Genomic DNA, 24,008 nt, shown 5'->3' on the forward strand with positions numbered 1-24,008 from the left:
TAAAAAGACTAGAATTCCCAATGTATTGAAGCATTCCAAATTATGATCATCAAGGTAAAACACATTAATGAGAACTACTTACCGTTACACAAACTTGCTTAGAAAGATTCAGTACATCATTCCTCACAAATCTTACAGATATTCTTGATCCATTTGACTAGATGAAAAAAACAATTTTAGTTTGAAACAACAATAGCTGGAATTAGAGGGAGAGAGGGGTGGGTGAACGTGCAAAAAAAAAAAAACGGTTCTGGGGGAGGTGGGACCAGTACAAACCGGACGGTCTGCACCTGGGCAGGACTGGAACCAATGTCCTAGGGGGGAGTGTTTGCTAGTGCTGTTGGGGAGGAGTTAAACTAATATGGCAGGGGGATGGGAACCAATGCAGGGAGACAGAGAGGAACAAAATGGAGACAAAAGCAAAAGATAGAAAGGAGATGAGTAAAAGTGGAGGGCAGAGAAACCCAAGGCAAAAAAACAAAAAGAGCCACTGTACAGAAAAATTCTAAAGGGTCAAAGTGTAATAAAAAAGCAAGCATGAAAGCTCGGTGCCTCAATGCAAGGATTATGCGGAACCCAGGAGAGGGCTCTGAGCTAGTTAGAGTGGGTGAGAGCTCAGATGAACAGGACCCCAAGAAAGAATGCAAAAGGCAGGAGGCAACAGAGCAGAGTAGCACTGGGGTAAGTGTAAACCACAAGGTGATAGTAAGGGACAATATGTATGAATATAAAGGGGCTGCAGGAGGGGTCAAAACTAAAAATCATGGATTAAAAACTAGTATTAAAACACTACAGCATTCGAAATAAAGTAAATGAATTGACGGCACAAATCATTACAAATGGGTATGATTTGGTGGCCATTACAGAAACGTGGTTGCAGGGTGGCCAAGACTGGGAATTAAACATACAGGGGTATCTGACAATTCGGAAAGATAGACAAGAAGGGAAAGGAGGTGGGGTAGCTCTGTTAATAAAGGATGATATCAGGGCAGTTGAGAGACGATATTGGCTCCAATGAACAAAATGTTGAATCATTGTGGATGGAGATTAGAGATAGTAAAGGGAAAAAAGTCACTGGTGGGTGTAGTTTATAGGCCCCCAAATAATAACTTCACGGTGGGGCGGGCAATAATCAAGGGAATAATGGAGGCATGTGAAAAAGGAACGGCAGTAATCATGGGGGATTTTAATCTAGATATCGATTGGTCAACTCAAATCGCACAGGGTAGCTTTGAGGAGGAATTCATAGAATGCATACGGGATTGTTTCTTAGAAGAGTATGTTATAGAACCTACAAGGGAGCAAGCTATCTTAGATCTGGTCCTGTGTAATGAGACAGGAATAATAAACAATCTCTGAGTAAAAGATCCTCTCGGAATGAGTGATCACAGTATGGTTGAATTTGTAATACAGATTGAGGGTGAGGAAGTAGTGTCTCAAACGAGTGTACTATGCTTAAACAAAGGGGACTACGGTGGGATGAGGGCAGAGTTGGCTAAAGTAGACTGGAAACACAGACTAAACGGTGGCACAATTGAGGAACAGTGGAGGACTTTTAAGGAGCTCTTTCATAGTGCTCAACAAAAATATATTCCAGTGAAAAAGAAGAGCAGTAAGAGTAGGGATAACCAGCCGTGGATAACCCAAGGAAATAAAGGAGAGTATCAAATTAAAAACCAATGCGTATAAGGTGGCCAAGGTTAGTGGGAAACTAGCAGATTGGGAAAATTTTAAACGAAAGCAAAGAATGACTAAGAAAGCAATAAAGAAAGGAAAGATAGATTACAAAAGTAAACTTGCGCAAAACATAAAAACAGATAGTAAAAGCTTTTCCCGATATATACAACGGAAAAGTGTGACTAAAGTAAATGTTGGTCCCTTAGAAGATGAGAAGGGGGATTTAATAATGGGAAATGTGGAAATGGCTGAGACCTTAAACAATTATTTTGCTTCGGTCTTCACAGTGGAAGACACAAAAACCATGCCAAAAATTGCTGGTCACGGAAATGTGGAAAGGGAGGACCTTGAGAAAATCACTATCATTAGGGAGGTAGTGCTGGACATGCTAATGGGACTCAAGGTAGACAAGTCCCCTGGTCCTGATGAAATGCATCCCAGGGTATTAAAAGAGATGGCGGAAGTTATAGCAGATGCATTCGTTATAATCTACCAAAATTCTCTGGACTCTGGGGAGATACCATCGGATTGGAAATGTAATGCCTCTGTTTAAAAAAGGGGGCAGACAAAAGGCAGGTAACTATAGGCCAGTTAGTTTAACATCTGTAGTGGGGAAAATGCTTGAAGCTATCATTAAGGAAGAAATAGCGGGACATCTAGATAGGAATAGTGCAATCAAGCAGAAGTAACATGGATTCTTGAAGGGGAAATCATGTTCAACTAATTTAGTGGAATTCTTTGAGGATATAACGAGCATGGTAGATAGAGGTGTACCGATGGATGTGGTGTATTTAGATTTCCAAAAGGCATTCGATAAGGTGCCACACAAAAGGTTACTGCAGAAGATAAAGGTACGTGGAGTCAGAGGAAATATATTAGCATGGATAAAGAATTGGCTGGCTAACAGAAAGCAGAGAGTCGGGATAAATGGGTCCTTTTCGGGTTGGAAATCGGTGGTTAGTGGTGTGCCACAGGGATCGGTGCTGGGATCACAACTGTTTACAATATACATAGATGACCTGGAAGAGGGGACAGAGTGTAGTGTAACGAAATTTGCAGATGACACAAAGATTAGTGGGAAAGCGGGTTGTGTAGAGGAGAGAGAGAGGCTGCAAAGAGATTTAGATAGGTTAAGCGAATGGGCTAAGGTTTGGCAGATGGAATACAATGTCGGAAAATGTGAGGTCATGCACCTTGGAAAAAAAAAAAACAGTAAAAAGGGAATATTATTTGAATGGGGAGAAATTATAACATGCTGCAGTGCAGAGGGACCTGGGGGTCCTTGTGCATGAATCCCAAAAAGTTAGTTTGCAGGTGCAGCAGGTAATCAGGAAGGTGAATGGAATGTTGGCCTTCATTGCGAGAGGGATAGAGTACAAAAGCAGGGAGGTCCTGCTGCAACTGTATAGGGTATTGGTGAGGCTGCACCTGGAGTACTGCGTGCAGTTTTGGTCACCTTTCTTAAGGAAGGATATACTAGCTTTGGAGGGGGTACAGCGATGATTCACTCGGCTGATTCCGGAGATGAGGGGGGTTACCTTATGATGATAGATTGAGTAGACTGGGTCTTTACTCGTTGGAGTTCAGCAAGATGAGGGGTGATCGTATAGAAACATTTAAAATAATGAAAGGGATAGACAAGATAGAGGCAGAGAGGTTATTTCCACTGGTCGGGGAGACTAGAACTAGGGGGCACAGCCTCAAAATACGGGTGAGCCAATTTAAAACCGAGTTGAGAAGGAATTTCTTCTCCCAGAGGGATGTGAATCTGTGGAATTCTCTGCCCAAGGAAGCAGTTGAGGTTAGCTCATTGAATGTATTCAAATCACAGATTGATAGATTTTTAACCAATAAGGGAATTAAGGGTTATGGGGAGCGGGCGGGTAAGTGGAGCTGAGTCCACAGCCAGATCAGCCATGATCTTATTGAATGGCGGAGCAGGCTCGAGGGGCTAGATGGCCTACTCCTGTTCCTAATTCTTATGTTCTTATGTAAGTTGGTGTGAGTAAGAATGTGCAGGATTAGGGAGCAGGGTAGGGAAGGCAGAGTGATGGGGATGAAATTGAGTGTGGTATTGTATTCGCGTTTCATGATCTCCTGAGATCATTTAAATGTCCTGACCACATCCCTGCTTGTGCCTTCCTCTGCAATGTGCAGCTTCGCTGTTTAGGTCTCCTGGGATAGTCTCTTCTACCCATCAGAAGCGAGGACCTCCCTGCATGCTGTGACTTCTTCCATAAGCATATGGAGGAAGTCATGGGAGAACCTGAGTGCAGCCCTGTGCAGTCATTGTCAGTGTTTGCAGAACTTCAATGCTGTAGAACACTGACAGCACAAATGTCAAAATAAATTTGGACATGGTCCCTTTAAGGAAACCGGCTGATGACTGGTCATGAAATGACGTCACCACACCCGCTTCCTCTAACTGAGCCAGCTAATACTCTGGGCAGGCTTAACAAGCCCCATCAACGGAAAGTCATTTCACAGCAGGATGGAGCCAGCAGCAGGGCCATGATCCGATATCGCCTGCCATGGTCTTGCCGAGGTAAGTAAAGTCACGGCTTATATTTCTATTTATAAATACAACTATAATATATTTCTAATTCAACGGTTTCAATTTTTGCCCCCAAAACACTTGGGTTATTTGCCCTACTACTGCCCAGAAAATGTATATGTATGCCTGCGGGCCCAGGACCCAAAGACTATGAAGCCTGGCAGCCAATGGGTAGGTTTGTTTTTTTGGGGAGTAGGAGGCATACTCCAGTCGTACGCCTCCAACCACAAATTTCAGCCCTATATATTGCAGAATGAAATTATTGAACAGGAGAAACTTAAAGTGATTGGGAGGTTACCGCAGATTTCTAAATGCCAGGTTGTGCTTGATCAACCTTATAGAATTCTTCAAAGAAATGACAGAGGATAAATGAAGAAAGTGTAGTGGTTTCTATGGATTTTCAAAACATTGATAAGTTGCAACACAAAAGATTTGATACAAAGATAATGACATGGAGTTAAGGGAATTGTGGCAACATGTTAAGAGAAATGGTTGGAGAAATGGTTGGAGAATATGTATGAAAACCGGACGAGCCAGTTTGGGGAATGTCACACCTCAGTCTCTTTCCTGCACTCCCCCCTTCGCCTCCCTCCTAGAACCATAATAGGGTTTCCCTGGTCCTTACCTTCCAACTCCCCCAGCATCCACATGCAACGGATTATCATCTGCCATTTCCACCACCTTCAGTGTCATGCCACCACCAAACACATCTTCCCGTCCCCTTTCAGCATTCCAAAGGGATCATTTCCTCCGCAACACCCTGGTCCCCTCTTCAGTCACCCCCAACGCCCTCTTTCCCATGACACCTTCCCGTGCAGGCAACACCTGCCCTTTTACCCCCTCCCTTTCTATCATCCAGGGCCCCAAACTCTCCTTCCAGGTGAAACAGCAATTGTACTTCTTTCAATTTCATATACTGTATACGCTGCTCGCGATGTGATCTCTATATTGAGGAGACCAAACACAGATTGGATGATCACTTTGTGGAACACCTCCATTCAGTCTACAAAAGGTGACCCTGAGCTTCCGGTTGCCTGTCATTTTAATTCTCCGCCTCACTCCTACTCCGACCTCTCTGTTCTTGGTCTCCTGCACTGTTCTAATGAAGCTCGAGGAACAGCACCTCCTCTTTCAATTAGGCACTTTACAGCCTTCTGATCTCAACATTGGAGTTCAACAATTTCAGATCATAACCACTGCTCCCATTTTTCCAGAGAGCAGCTGTTGGTAATGGTTCTGCTGTTGCCATTTACACCTCCTCTAGACACATCTTTTGTTTCTTTACTTGTCCCATTACCACCCCATTTTGCCTTGTACCATCGTTCCTTTTGACATTTAATCATTCCTGCCTATCACAGACCTTCACTTTTTTTCTTTTCTCCCCTCCCCCCTTTCCCTGCCTCTCTTCTTGTTTAAAATCTATTACATCTTTGACCTTTCATCAGAACTGGGAAAAGTTATCAACCTCAAACGTTAACTGTGTTTCTCTCTCCACACATGCAACTTGACCTGAATAGTTCCAGCATTGTGTTTTTATTTATGAAAGGAGGAGCTACTGAGCCGTCCCAGGCCCATTAGCCAAGATGACCAGGGACATTAACCAATTTTGGTGGCCAATACCCATTATATGCTTATATTCACACGGGCACAGCAAGGGTGTCTGTAGTACCATCTACAAGACACAAGTCAGGAGTGTGATGGAATACTCTCCACTTGCCTGGATGAGTGCAGCTCCAACAACACTCAAGAAGCTCAACACCATCCAGGACAAAGCAGTCCGCTTGATTGGCATCCCATCCACCACCTTAAACATTCGCTCCTTCCACTACCAGCGCACCGTGGCTGCAGTGTGTACCATCTACAAGATGCACTGCAGCATTGCCAACGCTTCCTTGACAAGGTCTCTCAAACCCACAACTTCTACCACTTAGAAGGACATGGGCAGCAGGTGCATGGGAACACCATTACCTACAAGTTCCCCTCAAGTCACACACCATCTTGACTTGGAAATACATCATTCCTTCATCGTCACTGGGTCAAAGTCCTGGCACTCCCTCCTTAACAGCACTGTGGGAGAACCTTCAACCCACGGACTGCAAAGGTTCAAGGCAGGAGCTCACCATTTCCTTCTCAAGGGAAATTGGGGATGGGCAATAAATGCTGGCCATGCCAGCGATGCCCACATCCCAGGAATAATTTTTTTAATTGGTATGGCTGACCAGCCTGCTGCAAATTCCTGCACAGGAAGATGTCAGAACACTACCTAACTGATTGCTGGGGCCAGAATTAGGAGAGAGAAGTGTCAAAGGATAATCAGGTTTTGAACAGGCTATGAGGCACAGGCCGGAATTTTCCAGGGGGTCAGTGGGCGGAATGGGTACCAGCTGTCATTCCGCCGCAACACACCTTTCCCAAAAGCACGTCTGGTGATCTCAGATTGGACCCTACCCGCAGATGCGGGCGACCCAATTAAAGCAATTATTGGAAGACCCTTAATAATACATTTAACCTTACCTTTTAACTTTAACAGCTCGCCCACGGAGTCCACGCTGCTCGTGGACCATGTCTGTTAACCTGAGCGGGGAGTTGAATGGTCACTGAATCAGCTGATTAGTTGAGAGTTTGAAATGTAGTGTAAAAGCTCCCACCTCGCAGCTGTTTACTTTTCAAGTGCAGAAGCTGTTACTTACTGCATTTGGAAGACAGATTGAGCTTTATGCAGGCTGAAAGTGTTTGGAGCAAACTCTCTATCCAGTGTCACCTCATTGGAACAACCCCTCTCACCATTGAGATATGGCTTCTGTTATCTAAACTTTACCTGCCTTCTATTGCTTCATCATGTGTACCATTTATACTGGTTCACCTTGGTCTTCAGAATCAGTCCCAGCACCAGCAGCACCAGCCATACCAACAACACCAACTTTCTCCGCAATCACCTGATGCTGCACAGGACAGAGGGAGTCAGCACCTAGTAAACATTGCTGCCCGGGAGGCCAGGGATTTATTTCACTTGATGCGGTACACCCTGGCTGCCACCTGATGGGCCAGGTTGGCACCACCCCACACCAACACCATAAAACATCCCTATAATGTTCAAGCCATTCCTTTCACATGCATCACCATTGCGGGGGGTGCCATTATGTCTCACCATTCACTGCAACTCACTAAGCCTCTTCCAAAGGTGCACACCAATCAGACCAAGAATGGATGCGTTGAAAATAAAGGTTTCAATGCTTGACAGCACATTAACAGAAACTTCTACATGAACATTGGATAAAACACCTAAGTGGCTACCTTTGTGTGTTGTTAGCTGGTATGATTGGACTAAGGTGAGGGTGAGTGCGAGGAGTGGCCAGTGAGATGGGGATGTGTTCATGTAGATCGAGACAAAGGGATGGGTAGCGGTGCAAGGTAAGTTGGTATGAGCAAGGATGTGCAGGAGTAGGGTAGGGAACTCAGTGATAGGGATGTGAAGAGAGACACAGGAGGATGAAGGGGAGTGTGGCTTTGTACACACGTTTCCTGATCATCTGAGATCATTGAAAGGTTTGCGCCACTGCTTCCTGGACCTCCTGACAACATCCCTGCTAGTGCCCTCCTCTGCAATGTGCAACCAGGCTGTCTTGGTCTCCTGGGGAAGTCTCTTCAAGCCATCGAAAGGGAAGAGGAGCTCACTGCATACTCTGACTCCCTCCATAAGCATATGGAGGGAGTCACAGAAGAACCTTGATGTAGCCCTGCACCTCTACAGCGATTGTCAGTGTTTGCTGCACTTCAGTGCTGTAGAACACAGACATCATTAATGTCAAATGTAAATTGGCCATGGTCCCTTTATGGAAACAGGGTCAAGACACATCATGAATGACACCACCAGACCTGGTCCACCTGAGAAAAAAGGAATAGTAAAGGGAATAGGGAGGCAAAGAATAGCTCAGATGACTCATGCGGAGAAAAACAGTGGCATAGATTTGTTGGACCAAATGGCCCAATTCTATACGAAAGAATTCTATGATTCGATGAATCTTACTTTCTAAACGCAAAAATGTAATTTACATACCTGAGGAATAGTGGTTTTATTAAATATTGGTGTCATAAGGAGATTGCATATGATCAGTTCAACATCATAACTTAATGCATTTACACTGGGAGTAAAATTGACCACCACATCATTATTGACCACACAGACAGATATGTTTGGATTCCAATGATCATCTGTAAATGTATAATGATAGATACATAAATAAATGCCAGGATAATTTATTTCATCTAGATTTCTGTTTAAATGTTTCGATGAATGCAGTTTCAAAATGAAAAGACCAAAACCAATATTATACTGAAATCAATTGATTTGACTGGCTGTCTAGTGGACACACATTCGCAATATCATCCCTCATTCTGAGAGCATAAGAGATACTTTGCATCTAAACTATATTCTAAATGGATAAAATGTGGTAATGCCAAGATTTTGTTCTAACTTTGATAAAGGTAAAGCAATTATAAAATAAGCTATAATCATTACATATCCTTTAGAAAATCTCATGTGGTATAACTCAGATGTAATGCACAATGTAGAACTATCAATCTCTAACAGAACAATTTGTGTATACATTTTGTCCCTCACACTCCAGGATTCATATTTGTTACAGTAACAATAGTGTAAACAATCCAGTATCTTCTGACCTGGAGTGAGAAACTGATGGCCATTTTGGAAATATGTAAAAATAAAGGGAAGAATGTAAAACATTAAAATGGAGGCCAAATAATGGTCCAATTATGCCCAGCTTCTAATCACTTAACATGAAGATGAAATCAGATGGTATCAAACTTTATTTCATTTACCATTTAAAAGCGAATAGTAATTTAATGCAGGTTTATAAACCGAGAAATGCAAGGAAATATATTGGGGTAGAGTTTGCACTTTGGGCGCCATCGGGAAATTGCGTCCAAAATTCACTCAATATTGCACTGGTTAGGTTAGGCTTCAAGATTCCGCTAAAATTCATTTGCATAAATAAAAAAAATTAAAATCTTCCATAAACCAGTGGAATCAGGCAGCGTAATGCAATTGCTCCTTTTTCCTTTTCCATTCTAAAGTAGTCCTGATGTATTTAGGACTGCTGACCTAGTGCAGTTTTAATAAAAGATTTTATCACAAAAAATAAGCATTATCAATATGAGTGTCCAGTTCTCCAACCGTGAGTAACCCGATTTAAAAACACTGAAAAATGTCCAAAGAAATAACTATACTGAACCATTTAATAGTTTCATTGCTGTATACTAGTCAGTTTCTTGGTTAATTAAATACATTTGGTATGAAAAAACTTTTAAAATGTACTGTGTGCCTCGTAAAATTAGCGCAATTTGAAGAGCTTTCCCAAACCAACGCAATTGGCAGAATTCTTGCAATTTCGACCTGGGGACATGGCTAGTTTTGTGGGCGGAACCCATTCGGATGAATTGAATCTTAAACCAGTGTAAAATATTGCAGAAAACATGAGCGCAAGTGGTTTTGGGCGTAACTCAGCTATGTTTAAAATTCCCCATTCTTTTGCACTGGTTCGGCCAATTCCACCCGCATTGCGCTGATACAACAAGCGGAAACTCAGCCCCAAAATCGTGTTGTGATGTGGCATTAGCTTGTTATTCTAAATAAAGTGACAACAACAAATTTTGTTTCCTTCCTGCAATATCTTAATTAGACTCCAATATGGCCCGGAATTTCCTGAAAACTTGCACTGAAACATAGAAACATAGAAACATAGAAAATAGGTGCAGGAGTAGGCCATTCGGCCCTTCTAGCCTGCACCGCCATTCAATGAGTTCATGGCTGAACATTCAACTTCAGTACCCCATTCCTGCTTTCTCGCCATACCCCTTGATCCCCCTAGCAGTAAGGACCTCATCTAACTCCTGTTTGAATATATTTAGTGAATTGGCCTCAACAACTTTCTGTGGTAGAGAATTCCACAGGTTCACCACTCTCTGGGTGAAGAAGTTCCTCCGCATCTCGGTCCTAAATGGCTTACCCCTTATCCTTAGACTGTGACCCCTGGTTCTGGACTTCCCCAACATTGGGAACATTCTTCCTGCATCTAACCTGTCTAACCCCGTCAGAATTTTATATGTTTCTATGAGGTCCCCTCTCATTCTTCTGAACTCCAGTGAATACAAGCCCAGTTGATCCAGTCTTTCTTGATAGGTCAGTCCCGCCATCCCGGGAATCAGTCTGGTGAACCTTCGCTGCACTCCCTCAATAGCAAGAATGTCCTTCCTCAGGTTAGGAGACCAAAACTGTACACAATACTCCAGGTGTGGCCTCACCAATGCCCTGTACAACTGTAGCAACACCTCCCTGCCCCTGTACTCAAATCCCCTTGCTATGAAGGCCAACATGCCATTTGCTTTCTTAACCGCCTGCTGCACCTGCATGCCAACCTTCAATGACTGATGTACCATGTCACCCAGGTCTCTTTACACCTCCCCTTTTCCTAATCTGTCACCATTCAGATAATAGTCTGTCTCTCTGTTTTTACCACCAAAGTGGATAACCTCACATTTATCCACATTATACTTCATCTGCCACACATTTGCCCACTCACCTAACCTATCCAAGTCGCTCTGCAGCCTCACAGCATCCTCCTCGCAGCTCACACTGCCACCCAACTTAGTGTCATCCGCAAATTTGGAGATACTACATTTAATCCCCTCATCTAAATCATTAATGTACAGTGTAAACAGCTGGGGCCCCAGCACAGAACCTTGCGGTACCCCACTAGTCACTGCCTGCCATTCTGAAAAGTACCCATTTACTCCTACTCTTTGCTTCCTGTCTGACAACCAGTTCTCAATCCATGTCAGTACACTACCCCCAATCCCATGTGCTCTAACTTTGCACATCAATCTCTTGTGTGGGACCTTGTCGAACGCCTTCTGAAAGTCCAAATATACCACATCAACTGGTTCTCCCTTATCCACTCTACTGGAAACATCCTCAAACAATTCCAGAAGATTTGTCAAGCATGATTTCCCTTTCACAAATCCATGCTGACTTGGACCTATCATGTCACCTCTTTCCAAATGCACTGCTATGACATCCTTAATAATTGATTCCATCATTTTACCCACTACCGATGTCAGGCTGACCGGTCTATAATTCCCTGTTTTCTCTCTCCCTCCTTTTTTAAAAAGTGGGGTTACATTGGCTACCCTCCACTCCATAGGAACTGATCCAGAGTCAATGGAATGTTGGAAAATGACTGTCAACGCATCCACTATTTCCAAGGCCACCTCAAGTACTCTGGGATGCAGTCCATCAGGCCCTGGGGATTTATCGGCCTTCAATCCCATCAATTTCCCCAACACAATTTCCCGGCTAATAAGGATTTCCCTCAGTTCCTCCTCCTTACTAGACCCCCCGACCCCTTTTATAACCGGAAGGTTGTTCGTGTCCTCCTTCGTGAATACCGAACCAAAGTACTTGTTCAATTGGTCCGCCATTTCTTTGTTCCCCGTTATGACTTCCCCTGATTCTGACTGCAGGGGACCTACATTTGTCTTTACTAACCTTTTTCTCTTTACATATCTATAGAAACTTTTGCAATCCGTCTTAATGTTCCCTGCAAGCTTCTTCTCATACTCCATTTTCCCTGCCCTAATCAAACCCTTTGTCCTCCTCTGCTGAGTTCTAAATTTCTCCCAGTCCCCAGGTTCGCTGCTATTTCTGGCCAATTTGTATGCCACTTCCTTGGCTTTAATACTATCCCTGATTTCCCTTGATAGCCACGGTTGAGCCACCTTCCCTTTTTTATTTCTATGCCAGACAGGAATGTACAATTGTTGTAGTTCATCCATGCGGTCTCTAAATGTCTGCCATTGCCCATCCACAGTCAACCCCTTAAGTATCATTCGCCAATCCATCTCAGCCAATTCACGCCTCATACCTTCAAAGTTAGCCTTCTTTAAGTTCTGGACCATGGTCTCTGAATTAACTGTTTCATTCTCCATCCTAATGCAGAATTCCACCATATTATGGTCACTCTTCCCCAAGGGGCCTCGCACAACGAGATTGCTAATTAATCCTTTCTCATTACATAACACCCAGTCTAAGATGGCCTCCCCCCTAGTTGGTTCCTCGACATATTGGTCTAAAAAACCATCCCTTATGCACTCCAGAAAATCCTCCTCCACCGTATTGCTTCCAGTTTGGTTAGCCCAATCTATGTGCATATTAAAGTCACCCATTATAACTGCTGCACCTTTATTGCACGCACCCCTAATTTCCTGTTTGATGCCCTCCCCAACATCACTACTACTGTTTGGAGGTCTGTACACAACTCCCGCTAACGTTTTTTGCCCTTTGGTGTTCTGCAGCTCTACCCATATAGATTCCACATCATCCAAGCTAATGTCCTTCCTAACTATTGCCTTAATCTCCTCCTTAACCAGCAATGCTACCCCACCTCCTTTTCCTTTTATTCTATCCTTCCTGAATGTTGAATACCCCTGGATGTTGAGTTCCCAGCCCTGCTCATCCTGGAGCCACGTCTCCGTAATCCCAATCACATCATATTTGTTAACATCTATTTGCACAGTTAATTCATCCACCTTATTGCGGATACTCCTTGCATTAAGACACAAAGCCTTTAGGCTTGTTTTTTTAACACCCTCTGTCCTTTTAGAATTTTGCTGTACAATGGCCTTTTTGTTCTTTGCCTTGGGTTTCTCTGCCCTCCACTTTTCCTCATCTCCTTTCTTTCTTTTGTTTTTGCCTCCTTTTTGTTTCCCTCTATCTCCCTGCATTGGTTCCCATCCCACAATGGTGCAAGCACTGCACAAGGCTGATTTTGAGCGCTAAAAATTAAAGAAATTCAGGCATGTGACTTACGCCAGAGTTTCCCTCAACCAAAAATTTCTGCTGCTCAGCATTTGCAGATTTCAAGCATTTATGCTGGTTTTCTGCAGGCATAGATTTTAGCCAAATGTTTTGTTTTAATCTCGTCAAAGCCTGCACTGCATTTCTTTGATTGCTTGGATATGGCATCACAATTGAAAAACTTCCAGGATTGCATTTGCTTGAACATGCTGTGATTCATTTGCATAAATAATGGTTTGATGGCTTCAAACTTTAATTTTCATAAAGAGGCAATTACAGAAGGAATATGGGGCAAGTTCTCCACTTTCCTTCGGATTGTTTACACTGGTTTTCACATTCTGCAATATGCTAATTAGATTGGCAGAAAATTTTGGCTTAAGTGCCAGTTGACAAGATCGGGACAGTAAATTTCGGCTTATCTTTTGATTTACCCTGAAATTCCTGGCTGATGTTATCAAGAACATAACAAGTGGACCATTTGTGTATAATACATTAAAGTTTACATGAGGGTGATGGTATTTGTGCATTTTAGAAATCCTACTGCTAAAGGTAATGTCATTAAGCAAAATGTAATGTTTTTTTTTCATAAAGATGCTTACCTTCACACTTATGATGATTTTTCATTGCCACATCATCGCAATCTAAAAAAGTCAGGTTCACAAATGCTGTATAAAGTTTTTGAAATTACAGAAAATTTTACAAATTCACTTTTTACACACTTTTCATTGCTCTTGCTGTAGACTGATTGTAAGTAATATAAAATGAACATAGTGCAAGATGTATTGAATTAGCTGTGGACAGAACTATGAAGCTGGCCTAGACTTTCCAACTGGGCAATGGGTGCCATCTGATACATCACACAAATGGCCATTATTAATGGGTGGAACTGGACAATGAATTTCCACTGACTGTTTGACCACAAGGGTCACCACAGCAGAGCCAGATTCTGCTATCATCTGAGTCCACACACAAACAAGGGTTACTAGGTAGCAATCAGGCCGATTTCCTTCTTCCCTAATTCAAACGCACTGAAACTAATTGTAGCACCTTTTCTGGCAGATCAGCTAACACAGCAAAAGCCATAGATCAACCCTTCTAGGTCAGTATGGCTTATTTGCTCACTGCATAGATTCACTGAGCCATTAGAGAACTGAACATTCCTCTGAAGAGTGATAAGGGCAGACCATCGAGTGAGGACCAGGATATGGTTGGTTCATTATCAGAAGACAGGGTTGCTTGACAATTTCAGCATCTGTTTATAAGGTGATCAAGAACATAAGAAATAGGAGCAAGAGTAGGCCATACAGCCCCATGAACCTGAACATTCAATAAGATCATGGCTGTCCTACACAACTCCACTTTCCCACCCTATCCTCATATCCCTTGATTCCCTTAGTGCCCAAAAGTCTATCAATCTCGGTCTTGAATACACTTAATGACTGAGCATCCACAACCTTCTTGATGTAGAGAATTCCAAAGATTCACAATCCTCTGAGTGAAGAAATTTCTTCTCATCTCACTCCTAAATGGCTAATCCCATATCCTGATACTATTACCCCTAGTCCTAGACACTCCACCCAGGGAAAACAGCCGCTCAACATTACCCTGTCAAGCCCCTTAAAAATTTTATACGTTTCAATGAAATCACCTCTCATTCTTCTAAACTCCAGAGAATATAGGCCCATTCTACTCAATCGCTCCTCATAGGGCAGCCCTTTCATGCCAGGAATCATTGTAGTGAACCTATGTTACACCCCGTCTAAGGCAAACACATCCTTAGTTAAGGAGACCACAACTGAACACAGTTCTCATGGTGTAGTCTCACCAAACCCCTATATACTTGCAGCAAGACTTCCTTACACTTGTACTCCAAACCCCTTGCAAAAAAGGCCAACATACCATTTGTCTTTGTGGAAATGTATTTTTATCTATGCTGATACCATACGGTATTTGTGTGCTCTTTGCAATATATATATATATATATATAACAAAATGGAGTCCTGGCCCTTCCAGAACTTTCTGCATTTTAGCAGTCAGCTTGCATAAACAGCTAAACCTGGTTTGAGATGGCTGATGGCCATCAGACAGCTAGGAGACAAGTCATGCTGAGACAAGTACCCCCCCATGGGGCTCTCCTATTGTCAACACGACAAGAGTTCCATGTCACCCTACCCTTATCTTCTAGACTCAAACCACCAGCCATTATCTCTTGTAGAGACCTCATCCATTTGATGTAAACGATAAACTGACCAGGAAATTGAACAATCCTGACAATACAAGACAGGTGATAGCCCATTACCACACCTTCATGGAGTAATGGCCGGCTGGCCAACTGATAACCCTGACAAAAGGAAATATCTGTAAACCATGTCAGGACAAGGATATAGTAATTAACTCTTTATCTGTATTCACTGACTGTGAGACAGAGCAATACACAGGGAGAGGCCATAACTTGGGTTTTACTGTATAAATATCTTGTGAAACTGTACCATTTCAGAGGTGTTCACTTAGCCCTTGACTGAGTGTAACCTGCCCCTTGCTAGCAAGCGAATTAAAGAAACTTCTGCCAGAGCTGTAAGTGTCGGAGTCATTCTTTTTGGAGGTCGAGATTTCGACAGTTACTTCTTGGAGGTTCCACCGAGATGCATACTCTCTGTCCTGTGAGTAAAACGGATACAGGCATAGTGCCTCTCCAGTGAAAGGCTTCAGTGGCCAAACAAGGTGAGCCTTTTGCTCACAAGAGGTTTCTTCACTGTTGAATCGCATATGTAATCTGTTGTCCACAGGGGAGGTACTGCAATCTACAAGACTCGACATTTAAAAGCTAAAGGTATTTTTTATAACCATTTCTTTCTCAGCTCGCCAGCAGAAGAGAACAGGTTCTGGAAAAATCTCGAAACAGCCCGGGGAAGGTTTCAGTAGGTAAGGGAGCGCTAGTCGATCGAAAAGGGTTCCTGGTTCTTATGTGATAAGATTTTTATTGTTTTTAATTCGGAAGGGGTTCTTATGTGATAAGAGTAGAGAAAAAAAAAAAGAAAGCGCAATCAATCAAAGGTTCTTATGTGATAAGAGTTTGGGTATGGAACCATAAGTTTTATCAGTTTTTTTATTAGGATAAGTTAAGGACTCGGTCTGTAGTGGCATACAACGCAGACTGAGAATTTGTTTAGATAAGGTGTAAGGTTATGATTTGTGTACTCGCGGGAATATTGTTTGTTGTCCTTGTTATACTGTTGTGTGCAATACCTTTGAGAGACATTGCCATTAGAGAAACGGGAAGAGTCACTAGGGAAAGTTGTGATTCGAAAAAAAACACAAGGATTGATTAAGAAAAGAAACAGTAACTGATTGATCAACTACGATTGGTTCGTGCCAACATATCTCACACACCCAGACTGAGCCCGAATTAAGAGCCTTTTCAGACCACGTAAAGGCCAGGAGAAGTGGGCGTAGAGAACGCGGTTGGCCGAAAGGATTGAGAGATCAGAAACTGTGGAAAATCTTAATCATCCAGAATGGGTGCCAGAGCAAGTTAAAACACCACAAAAGGCACACCAGCCTATGTCATGCTCCAGAATTGTGGTCAGTCTTCAATTGACCAAAGAAACAAAAACGGTAAAGTGGACTAAGGGTGAAAACAGGCCATTTCCACCCGATGGTTCATTTAATTTAATTTAGAGAGAACAACATGTCTAGAGGAGTGTCTTATAAACAGAGATCCAGGTAGAAAAAAAAAGGAAAGTAATAGAAAAGGCCTGGGTTCCGATTCTTCAAGCCCATGTAAAATTAACAGAGGAAGTAAATCAAATGTAAAAAAAAAAAAAGAGAACCTGAAAGTGACTTATGGATTCAAAAAAAAATAAAGCTAGCTCAAAAAAAAGCTTTATTGAATGGAGAGAGACTTTTGTGAATGTCTTGTCTTTGAATGAGAGTGCTTCTGTGTTTCTTCCTTGTGTCTGGAAAGGTTGTGGAGCTGCCCGTTTGTTTTAGCTCCACCCACTTTTTCAAACAAAGTGAAGTTTTTTAACCCTTCATAGTGTTGTCCTGCATGTGGGAAGTTTAAGACATTTTAAGTTAGAAGCGCAGGTGTGGATTTATTCGGATGAGAGGTTACGGAGCTAGGAAATGCACAAAGGATAGGTTGGTTGGGACATGGTCCCGGTGGTTAAAAGTTGTAATGCCTTTTTTTTTAAAAAAGCCTTTGTGGGTCTCTCGAGGTGCAGGCTGGGGGAGTACACTCATTGTCCTTGGTGTAAAATCTTGGTACAAAAGCTTCTAGCTCAGTAAGAGGATTTTTTTTAGATAAAGAGTGGTAGTACAATATTTGAATTGGGATTTTGAGATATTTCAGGTGATCTCCTTGATCAACATTTTGGGTGTATTGGAAAAATCTTGGGTTTGGAAGCCTTTTAATAAGATTAGAAAACAAGTACTTTACATTCTGTGATCTGTGAATCACTACAAGCATAAATGAGAAGTCCGTGTAACACAGATTCGTCCAGTTCAGAAGCCCACACAAATGGAGGTTTGTCCATGACCTACGAGCTGTGAATGAATCTACTATATTCTCACAATGCTTAAAGAAGGATTTGGAATTAAGTATCCCGGAATGCTTTCCAGAGTCTTAAGCAGCCCCTCACTTCAGCACCAGCCTTGGGATTACCAGATTACACTAAGCTATTCAACTTATTTGTGCATCACAAGTCGGGTTTTGCACAATCTGTTTTGACTCAGTTACATGGGGACAGGCAGCAACCGGTAGCATATTTCAGTACCCAACTAGACCCAGTGGCACGCGGACTACCAGGATGTCTTCCTTCATTGGCAGCAGCTTATTATGCTATGCAACAGGCTCCGACAATAACTCTAAATCATCAGACCATTTTGTATATCCCACACTCTGTCGAGATTTTACTTACTAAGTGTGCCACCCAACACCTAACCTCCGCAAGAACCACTAAATACGAGGTCGAACGGTTATCAAATCCGAACCTCATCAAAAGATGCACTACCATAAATCCAGCCACTCTACTCCCTACGGAAGACGACGGCGAACCCCATTCATGTGAAATGGTAACTGAATTAGTGACTAAACCACGTATCAATCTAACAGATGTACCAATGTGTAACCCTGATCTAGTGTACTATGTTGATGGATCAGCCCTACGAAATGATAGGGGCCAACCTAGAGCGGCTTATGCAATTGTAACTCAGTTTAATGTTGTCGAAACAGCCTCTCTTCCAGACTCCTTTTCTGCCCAACAAGCCGAATTGTTTGCGTTAACTTGAGCCTGTATTCTGGCTGAAGGGCACACAGTTAATATCTACACTGACTCCAGGTATGCTTTTGGGGTATCACATGACTATGGACAAATTTGGAAGATTCACGGGTACCTGACTTCTTCAGGAACCACTATCAAAAATGCAGAACAAATGGAAAATCTCCTGCGAGCCATTCAATGCCCTTTGAAACTTGCCATTATCAAATGCCAAGCACATACAGGCCAGTCGAATGAGGTGGCACTTGGGAATGCCAGAGCTGATAATGCAGCTAAGTCAGCAGCTCTGTCAAAAGGGGGGGATGCAGGTGTCATTGTTCCCACTAAGGAAAAATAATTGCTCAGACCCGCCACCCACTATTAATGATGTGCTGGCCTTTCAGACACAGGCCAGTACAGAGGAGGTGGTGACCTGGACGAAGGATCAATGTTATAAAAATCCAGAAGGAATATGGGTTCACCACGACGGCCGTGTGGTGGTGCCCAGATCCTTACTTCCATGGATTGCCCGATGTGTTCATACATTCACACATGCAGGCAAAGAGGGATTGGCAGATTATATTTTGGCAACTTGGTATGCACCAGGTATTTTGGAAATTGCAAAACAAATCAGTGAAAATTGTGTTACCTGTCAGACAATGAATCCGGGTAAGACGGAAAAAGTAGAATCTGCCTCCCACCCAAATCCAGTCGGGCCTTTTGTACATTTACAAATGGATTTTATTGAATTACCTAGGTGTATGGGATTCAAGTATGTATTAGTTATTGTAGATGTGTTCTCTAGATGGATTGAAGCCTTTCCATGTAAAAAGGCCGATGCCACTACTGTTGCTAAATGTTTGTTAAAGGAAATCGTACCGCGCTTCGGAATCCCTGCTAAGCTTTCTAGTGATAACGGGTCACATTTCACGGGAACTGTTATAAGAGAAATGTGTAAAGCTTTGCAGATTAATCAACGTTTTCATTGCAGTTATCATCCACAATCAGTTGGACTTGTTGAAAGATATAATGGAATGCTTAAAAATAAGCTGGCAAAACTATGCAATGACACTGGACTGAAATGGACAGAACTGCTGCCCTTAGCTTTGATGGTAATATGATCTACAACCAACAGAACAACAGGCCTGTCGCCGCATGAGATAGTTATGGGATGTCCCCAACGACTACCTTTTACAGCACCATTTACTGCAAAACAGATGGACATCCACAAAATGGAGGAAAATATGTTGAATTATTGTATTGCACTAACCAAATGTATTTCCAGCTTTCATTCACAGGTAAAGGAAGCCCAAGTCAAGCCAGCGGAAGGGAAGTGTCATAACCTGGAGCCAGGGGAATTCGTTTACATCAAGATTTTTAAAAGAAAAAGCAGTCTACAGCCAAGATTCGAAGGACCATACCAGGTCTTGCTGGCGACTAATACTGCAATCAAGGTAAAGGAAAGGCCAACATGGATCCACGCACCCCATTGCAAACGGGCACCCGACCAGGAGGAAGGGAAGAAGGAATCAGAGGAACAGAAAAAGGAAGACTGAATAAGGAACTGTATGGACTATGGGGACTGATGGTGCTGGGCTTGACAGGGTTTTACTTCGCATTATTGATTACACCAGGGGTACAGACCCGCCACCGAAGGGAATTGCACGTAAACGTATTTATGGCACTGAGTCATAGGTATGCTCAAGAAAGAAACTTGTCAAGTTGTTGGATATGTTCCCATGTGCCTGTCCACTCCAAAGGGGGTATTCCCCTCAGATCTGTCCCCTCTAACGAATCAGAAATGGTAGAATGGTTGACAGTGCAAAATAGGACAAACCTAACTAAGGGGCCAGAAACGAAGGAGCAAACAGAATGGAGGTCGGCAGGGTATAAAGTTACAGCCTTCCAGGGATGGTACCAGCCCAATTATGATAATAACCATCAGCCTCCCTTCCTAAGCATTACTCCCAGAATAGAAAATCCCGAAGGTATAATATGTCTAGTGAGTAATGAGACTACAGGACCAGAAATGGGATGCAGCAAGTGTTCCCAAATGATTAAATGGCAAGCCACAACTAATCCCACTGAAAGAAAGATAGCAACCGTTGGCTGGACAAAGGTCCATAACAAAGCCCCAGGTAAAGGGTGGGAGAAACTATGTTACCTACCGAGACCACGGCTAGAGTTATGGTAGCAACAACTGCTGAAGGCTCTTGTGTGGAAATGGAAATGGAGAGACTGTACAAGATCAGAATGGATTGAGTTGTCCTTGTGAAGGACAAAATGGGGGAATGTGGAAATGTATTTTTATCTATGCTGATACCATACAGTATTTGTGTGCCCTTTGCAATATATATATATATAACAAAATGGAGTCCTGGCCCTTCCAGAACTTTCTGCATTTTAGCAGCCAGCTTGCATAAACAGCTAAACCTGGTTTGAGATGGCTGATGGCCATCAGACAGCTAGGAGACAAGTCATGCGGAGACAAGTACCCCCCCCCCGTGGGGCTCTCCTATTGTCTACACGACAAGAGTTCCATGTCACCCCACCTTTATCTTCTAGACTCAAACCACCAGCCATTATCTCTTGTAGAGACCTCATCCATTTGATGTAAACGATAAACTGACCAGGAAATTGAACAATCCTGACAATACAAGACAGGTGATAGCCCATTACCACACCCTCATGGAGTAATGGCCGGCTGGCCAACTGATAACCCTGACAAAAGGAAATATCTGTAAACCATGTCAGGACAAGGATATAGTAATTAACTCTTTATCTGTATTCACTGACTGAGACAGAGCAATACACAGGGAGAGGCCATAACTTGGGTTTTACTGTATAAATATCTTGTGAAACTGTACCATTTTGGAGGTGTTCACTTAGCCCTTGACTGAGTGTAACCTGCCCCTTGCTAGCAAGCGAATTAAAGAAACTTCTGCCGGAGCTGTAAGTGTCGGAGTCATTCTTTTCGGAGGCCGAGATTTCGACACCTTCCTAATTGCTTGCTGTACTTGCATGATAACTTTTGGTGATGTGCACAAATGTACCTGAATCCTTCTGAATACCAACATTTACTCGTCTCTCCCCTTTTTAAAAAAAAAATCTGCTTTTCTAATCTTCCTATCAAAGTGGATAATTTCACATTTCCCCACGTTATACTCTGCCACCTTCTTGCCCAATCACTTAACTGGTCAATATCGCTTTGCAGCTTCTTTGTGTCCTCCTCACAGCTTACTTTCCCACCTAGCTTGTTAGGTTATGGGATCATACACTTACTTGGTGTGAAAAGATTTGTGGATTTCTCAGGTGGGTATTCACGAATATTTGATGTTGGGATGTTGAAAGCACTCACGGTGTAATGGGATTCTGGATCAACAGGAAATTCAGCGTAATGAAACTGCCACTTGAAAAAGGAAGAAATGTTTAATGTAACAAGGTATTACATTTCAGGAAAGCTTATAATGTCCTGTACAATCCTAAACAATTCTGAAATGCAATGTATCCCATGATAGGCTGATAAAAGAGGAAGATTATTTTTATATACACAAACAAGGATCCTCAGAGATTACACGTCAGAAACCAATAATCATTTAGAAATAATTTTCAGAATTTCCTATAGTAATTACACTGTTGAGCTGTGTTGCGATTAGTGTCTCACATTTGTATAATCAAGTTTGAAACAATGGAATTACTGTAGAAGCAAATTATATTTAATTAATTCATGTCTTAAGTACAAGTGTACACATCATTTTATAAATGTTAGCTTATCCTGGTATAATAAATGTATCAGAAAATCTGTATAACTCACTGGTTGACCTTGAGGATTTTGTGCACTTTTGAACGGTGTATTGTAATTGCATCGAATACAGGACCATTCATGTTGACTTTGAATGCATATCATAGTAGCTCTAAGTTTTTGAATACTTCCTGGAAAAATAAATCACTTTTAGAAGATCTGAAGAATATAACACTAACAAATATGGCACTCTTATTGTAGTAAAATGTCCTAAGCCATAATAAAAAAAGCACTCAAAGTATCATTCATTCACGTATTAGTGACCTCAACAAAATGTTCTGAAATTAAGTGAATGGAAATCCACCAACATTTACACACTCTTACATTAAAATCAGCCACGATCTTATTGAATGGCAGAGCAGGCTCGAGAGGCCAAAGCCTACTCCTGCTCCTATTTCTTATGTTCTTAAATGGATTATTTGTTTTCTTCTTTTGATTTATGCACGATCCCTGTCTGTCTCATATTATTACATGATCTATTAGGGAAATCCAAGCATACAAGCAATGAATAAAAGGTTCCATATACTGTATCTGTGACAACCAGATTTTCTTTTCAAACGTTTGTTCATTTTTAAAGCAATTTGATCTGATTGAAAAGCTTCATGCAACCATCACACAAGCATATTTGTAGGTTTTTGATCAGAAAAGGCAATTCTAGAAAAAAATTACATCTGGAAAATTCCTCATACTTAATTATCAAAACTAATTTTACACCTTTTATGTAGTCCATACAGCAACTTGTATATATTAAACAAAATAAAAACTGGCCAAGAGAATGTTTCCAATTTTCTCCCCTCAATTATCTCCTCTGAATGTGGGCAACTACATTAAAAGCTATCACGCTAGACAAGCAATGGCTAGCATTTAAAGAATTAATGCATAATTTACAACAAACATACATTCCTTTAAGGCACAAAACCCCCACAGGAAAAGTGATCCAACCGTGGCTAACAAGAGAAGTTAAAGATAGTATTACATCAAAGGAAGAGGCTTATATTAGATCAAAGGAAGAGGTTTATAATGTTGAAAAAAAGCCGTAAGTCTGAAATTGGGAGGATTTTACAATTCAACAAACGAAGACCAAGAAATTGATAACGAAAGGGAAAATGGAATGAGAGAGTAAACTAGAGAGACATCAAAACAGATTGTAAAAGCTTCTATAGGTTTGTAAAAAAGGAAAAGATTAGCGAAGGTCCCCTACAGGCTGAGACAGAATAAATTATAATGGGGAATGAGGAAATGGCAGAGAAATTAAACAAATACTTTTTGTCTGTCTTCATGGAAGAAGACATAAAAAACGTCCCGAAAATTGTGGAGAACCAAGGGTCGAGCGAGAATGAGGAACTGAAAGAAATTAGTATTAAAAATTGTACTGAAGAAATTAATGGGACTGAAAGCTGATAAATCCCCTGGACCTGATGGCCTATATCCTTTGCTTTAGAAAGAGGTGGCTATAGAGATGGTGGATGCATTGGTTGTTATTTTCCAAAATTCCATAGATTCTAGAACGGTTCCCCCAGATTGGAAAGTAGCTAATGTAACCACGTTATTTAAGAAAGGAGGGAGAGAGAAAACACAGAACTACAGACCAGTTAGCCTGACATCAGTAATATGGAAATGCTAGAATCTATTATTAAGGATGTGGTAACAGGGCACTTAGAAAATAATTATAGGATTCGGCAGAGTCAACACGGATTTATGAAAGGGAAATCATGTTTGACAAATCTGACAAGTTTTTTGAGGTTGTAAATGGTTAAGGGGGAAACCAGTGGATGTGGTGCATTTGGATTTTCAGAAGGCATTCGATAAGGTGCCACACAAGCGGTTATAAAATAAAATTAGGGC

At 42.0% G+C, this 24,008-nt stretch overlaps 1 protein-coding gene across 1 annotated transcript in view; it reads right to left on the reverse strand.

Annotated features, from left to right (window-relative positions):
• LOC139277185 (interleukin-17 receptor B) overlaps positions 1-24,008 on the reverse strand; it is a 47,363-nt gene that overhangs the window by 8,692 nt on the left and 14,663 nt on the right. Inside the window, exons 4-8 of the mRNA XM_070895303.1 lie at positions 22,176-22,294; positions 21,644-21,770; positions 13,703-13,744; positions 8,289-8,443; positions 83-157 (exon numbers count right to left, since the gene is read on the reverse strand). Coding sequence (XP_070751404.1) covers positions 83-157; positions 8,289-8,443; positions 13,703-13,744; positions 21,644-21,770; positions 22,176-22,294 — 518 coding nt within the window. The remainder of the gene's footprint in view (positions 1-82; positions 158-8,288; positions 8,444-13,702; positions 13,745-21,643; positions 21,771-22,175; positions 22,295-24,008) is intronic.

The sequence above is a fragment of the Pristiophorus japonicus genome, chromosome 12 (genome assembly GCF_044704955.1).
Source record: "Pristiophorus japonicus isolate sPriJap1 chromosome 12, sPriJap1.hap1, whole genome shotgun sequence".
In the NCBI taxonomy this organism is placed as follows: domain Eukaryota; kingdom Metazoa; phylum Chordata; class Chondrichthyes; family Pristiophoridae; genus Pristiophorus; species Pristiophorus japonicus.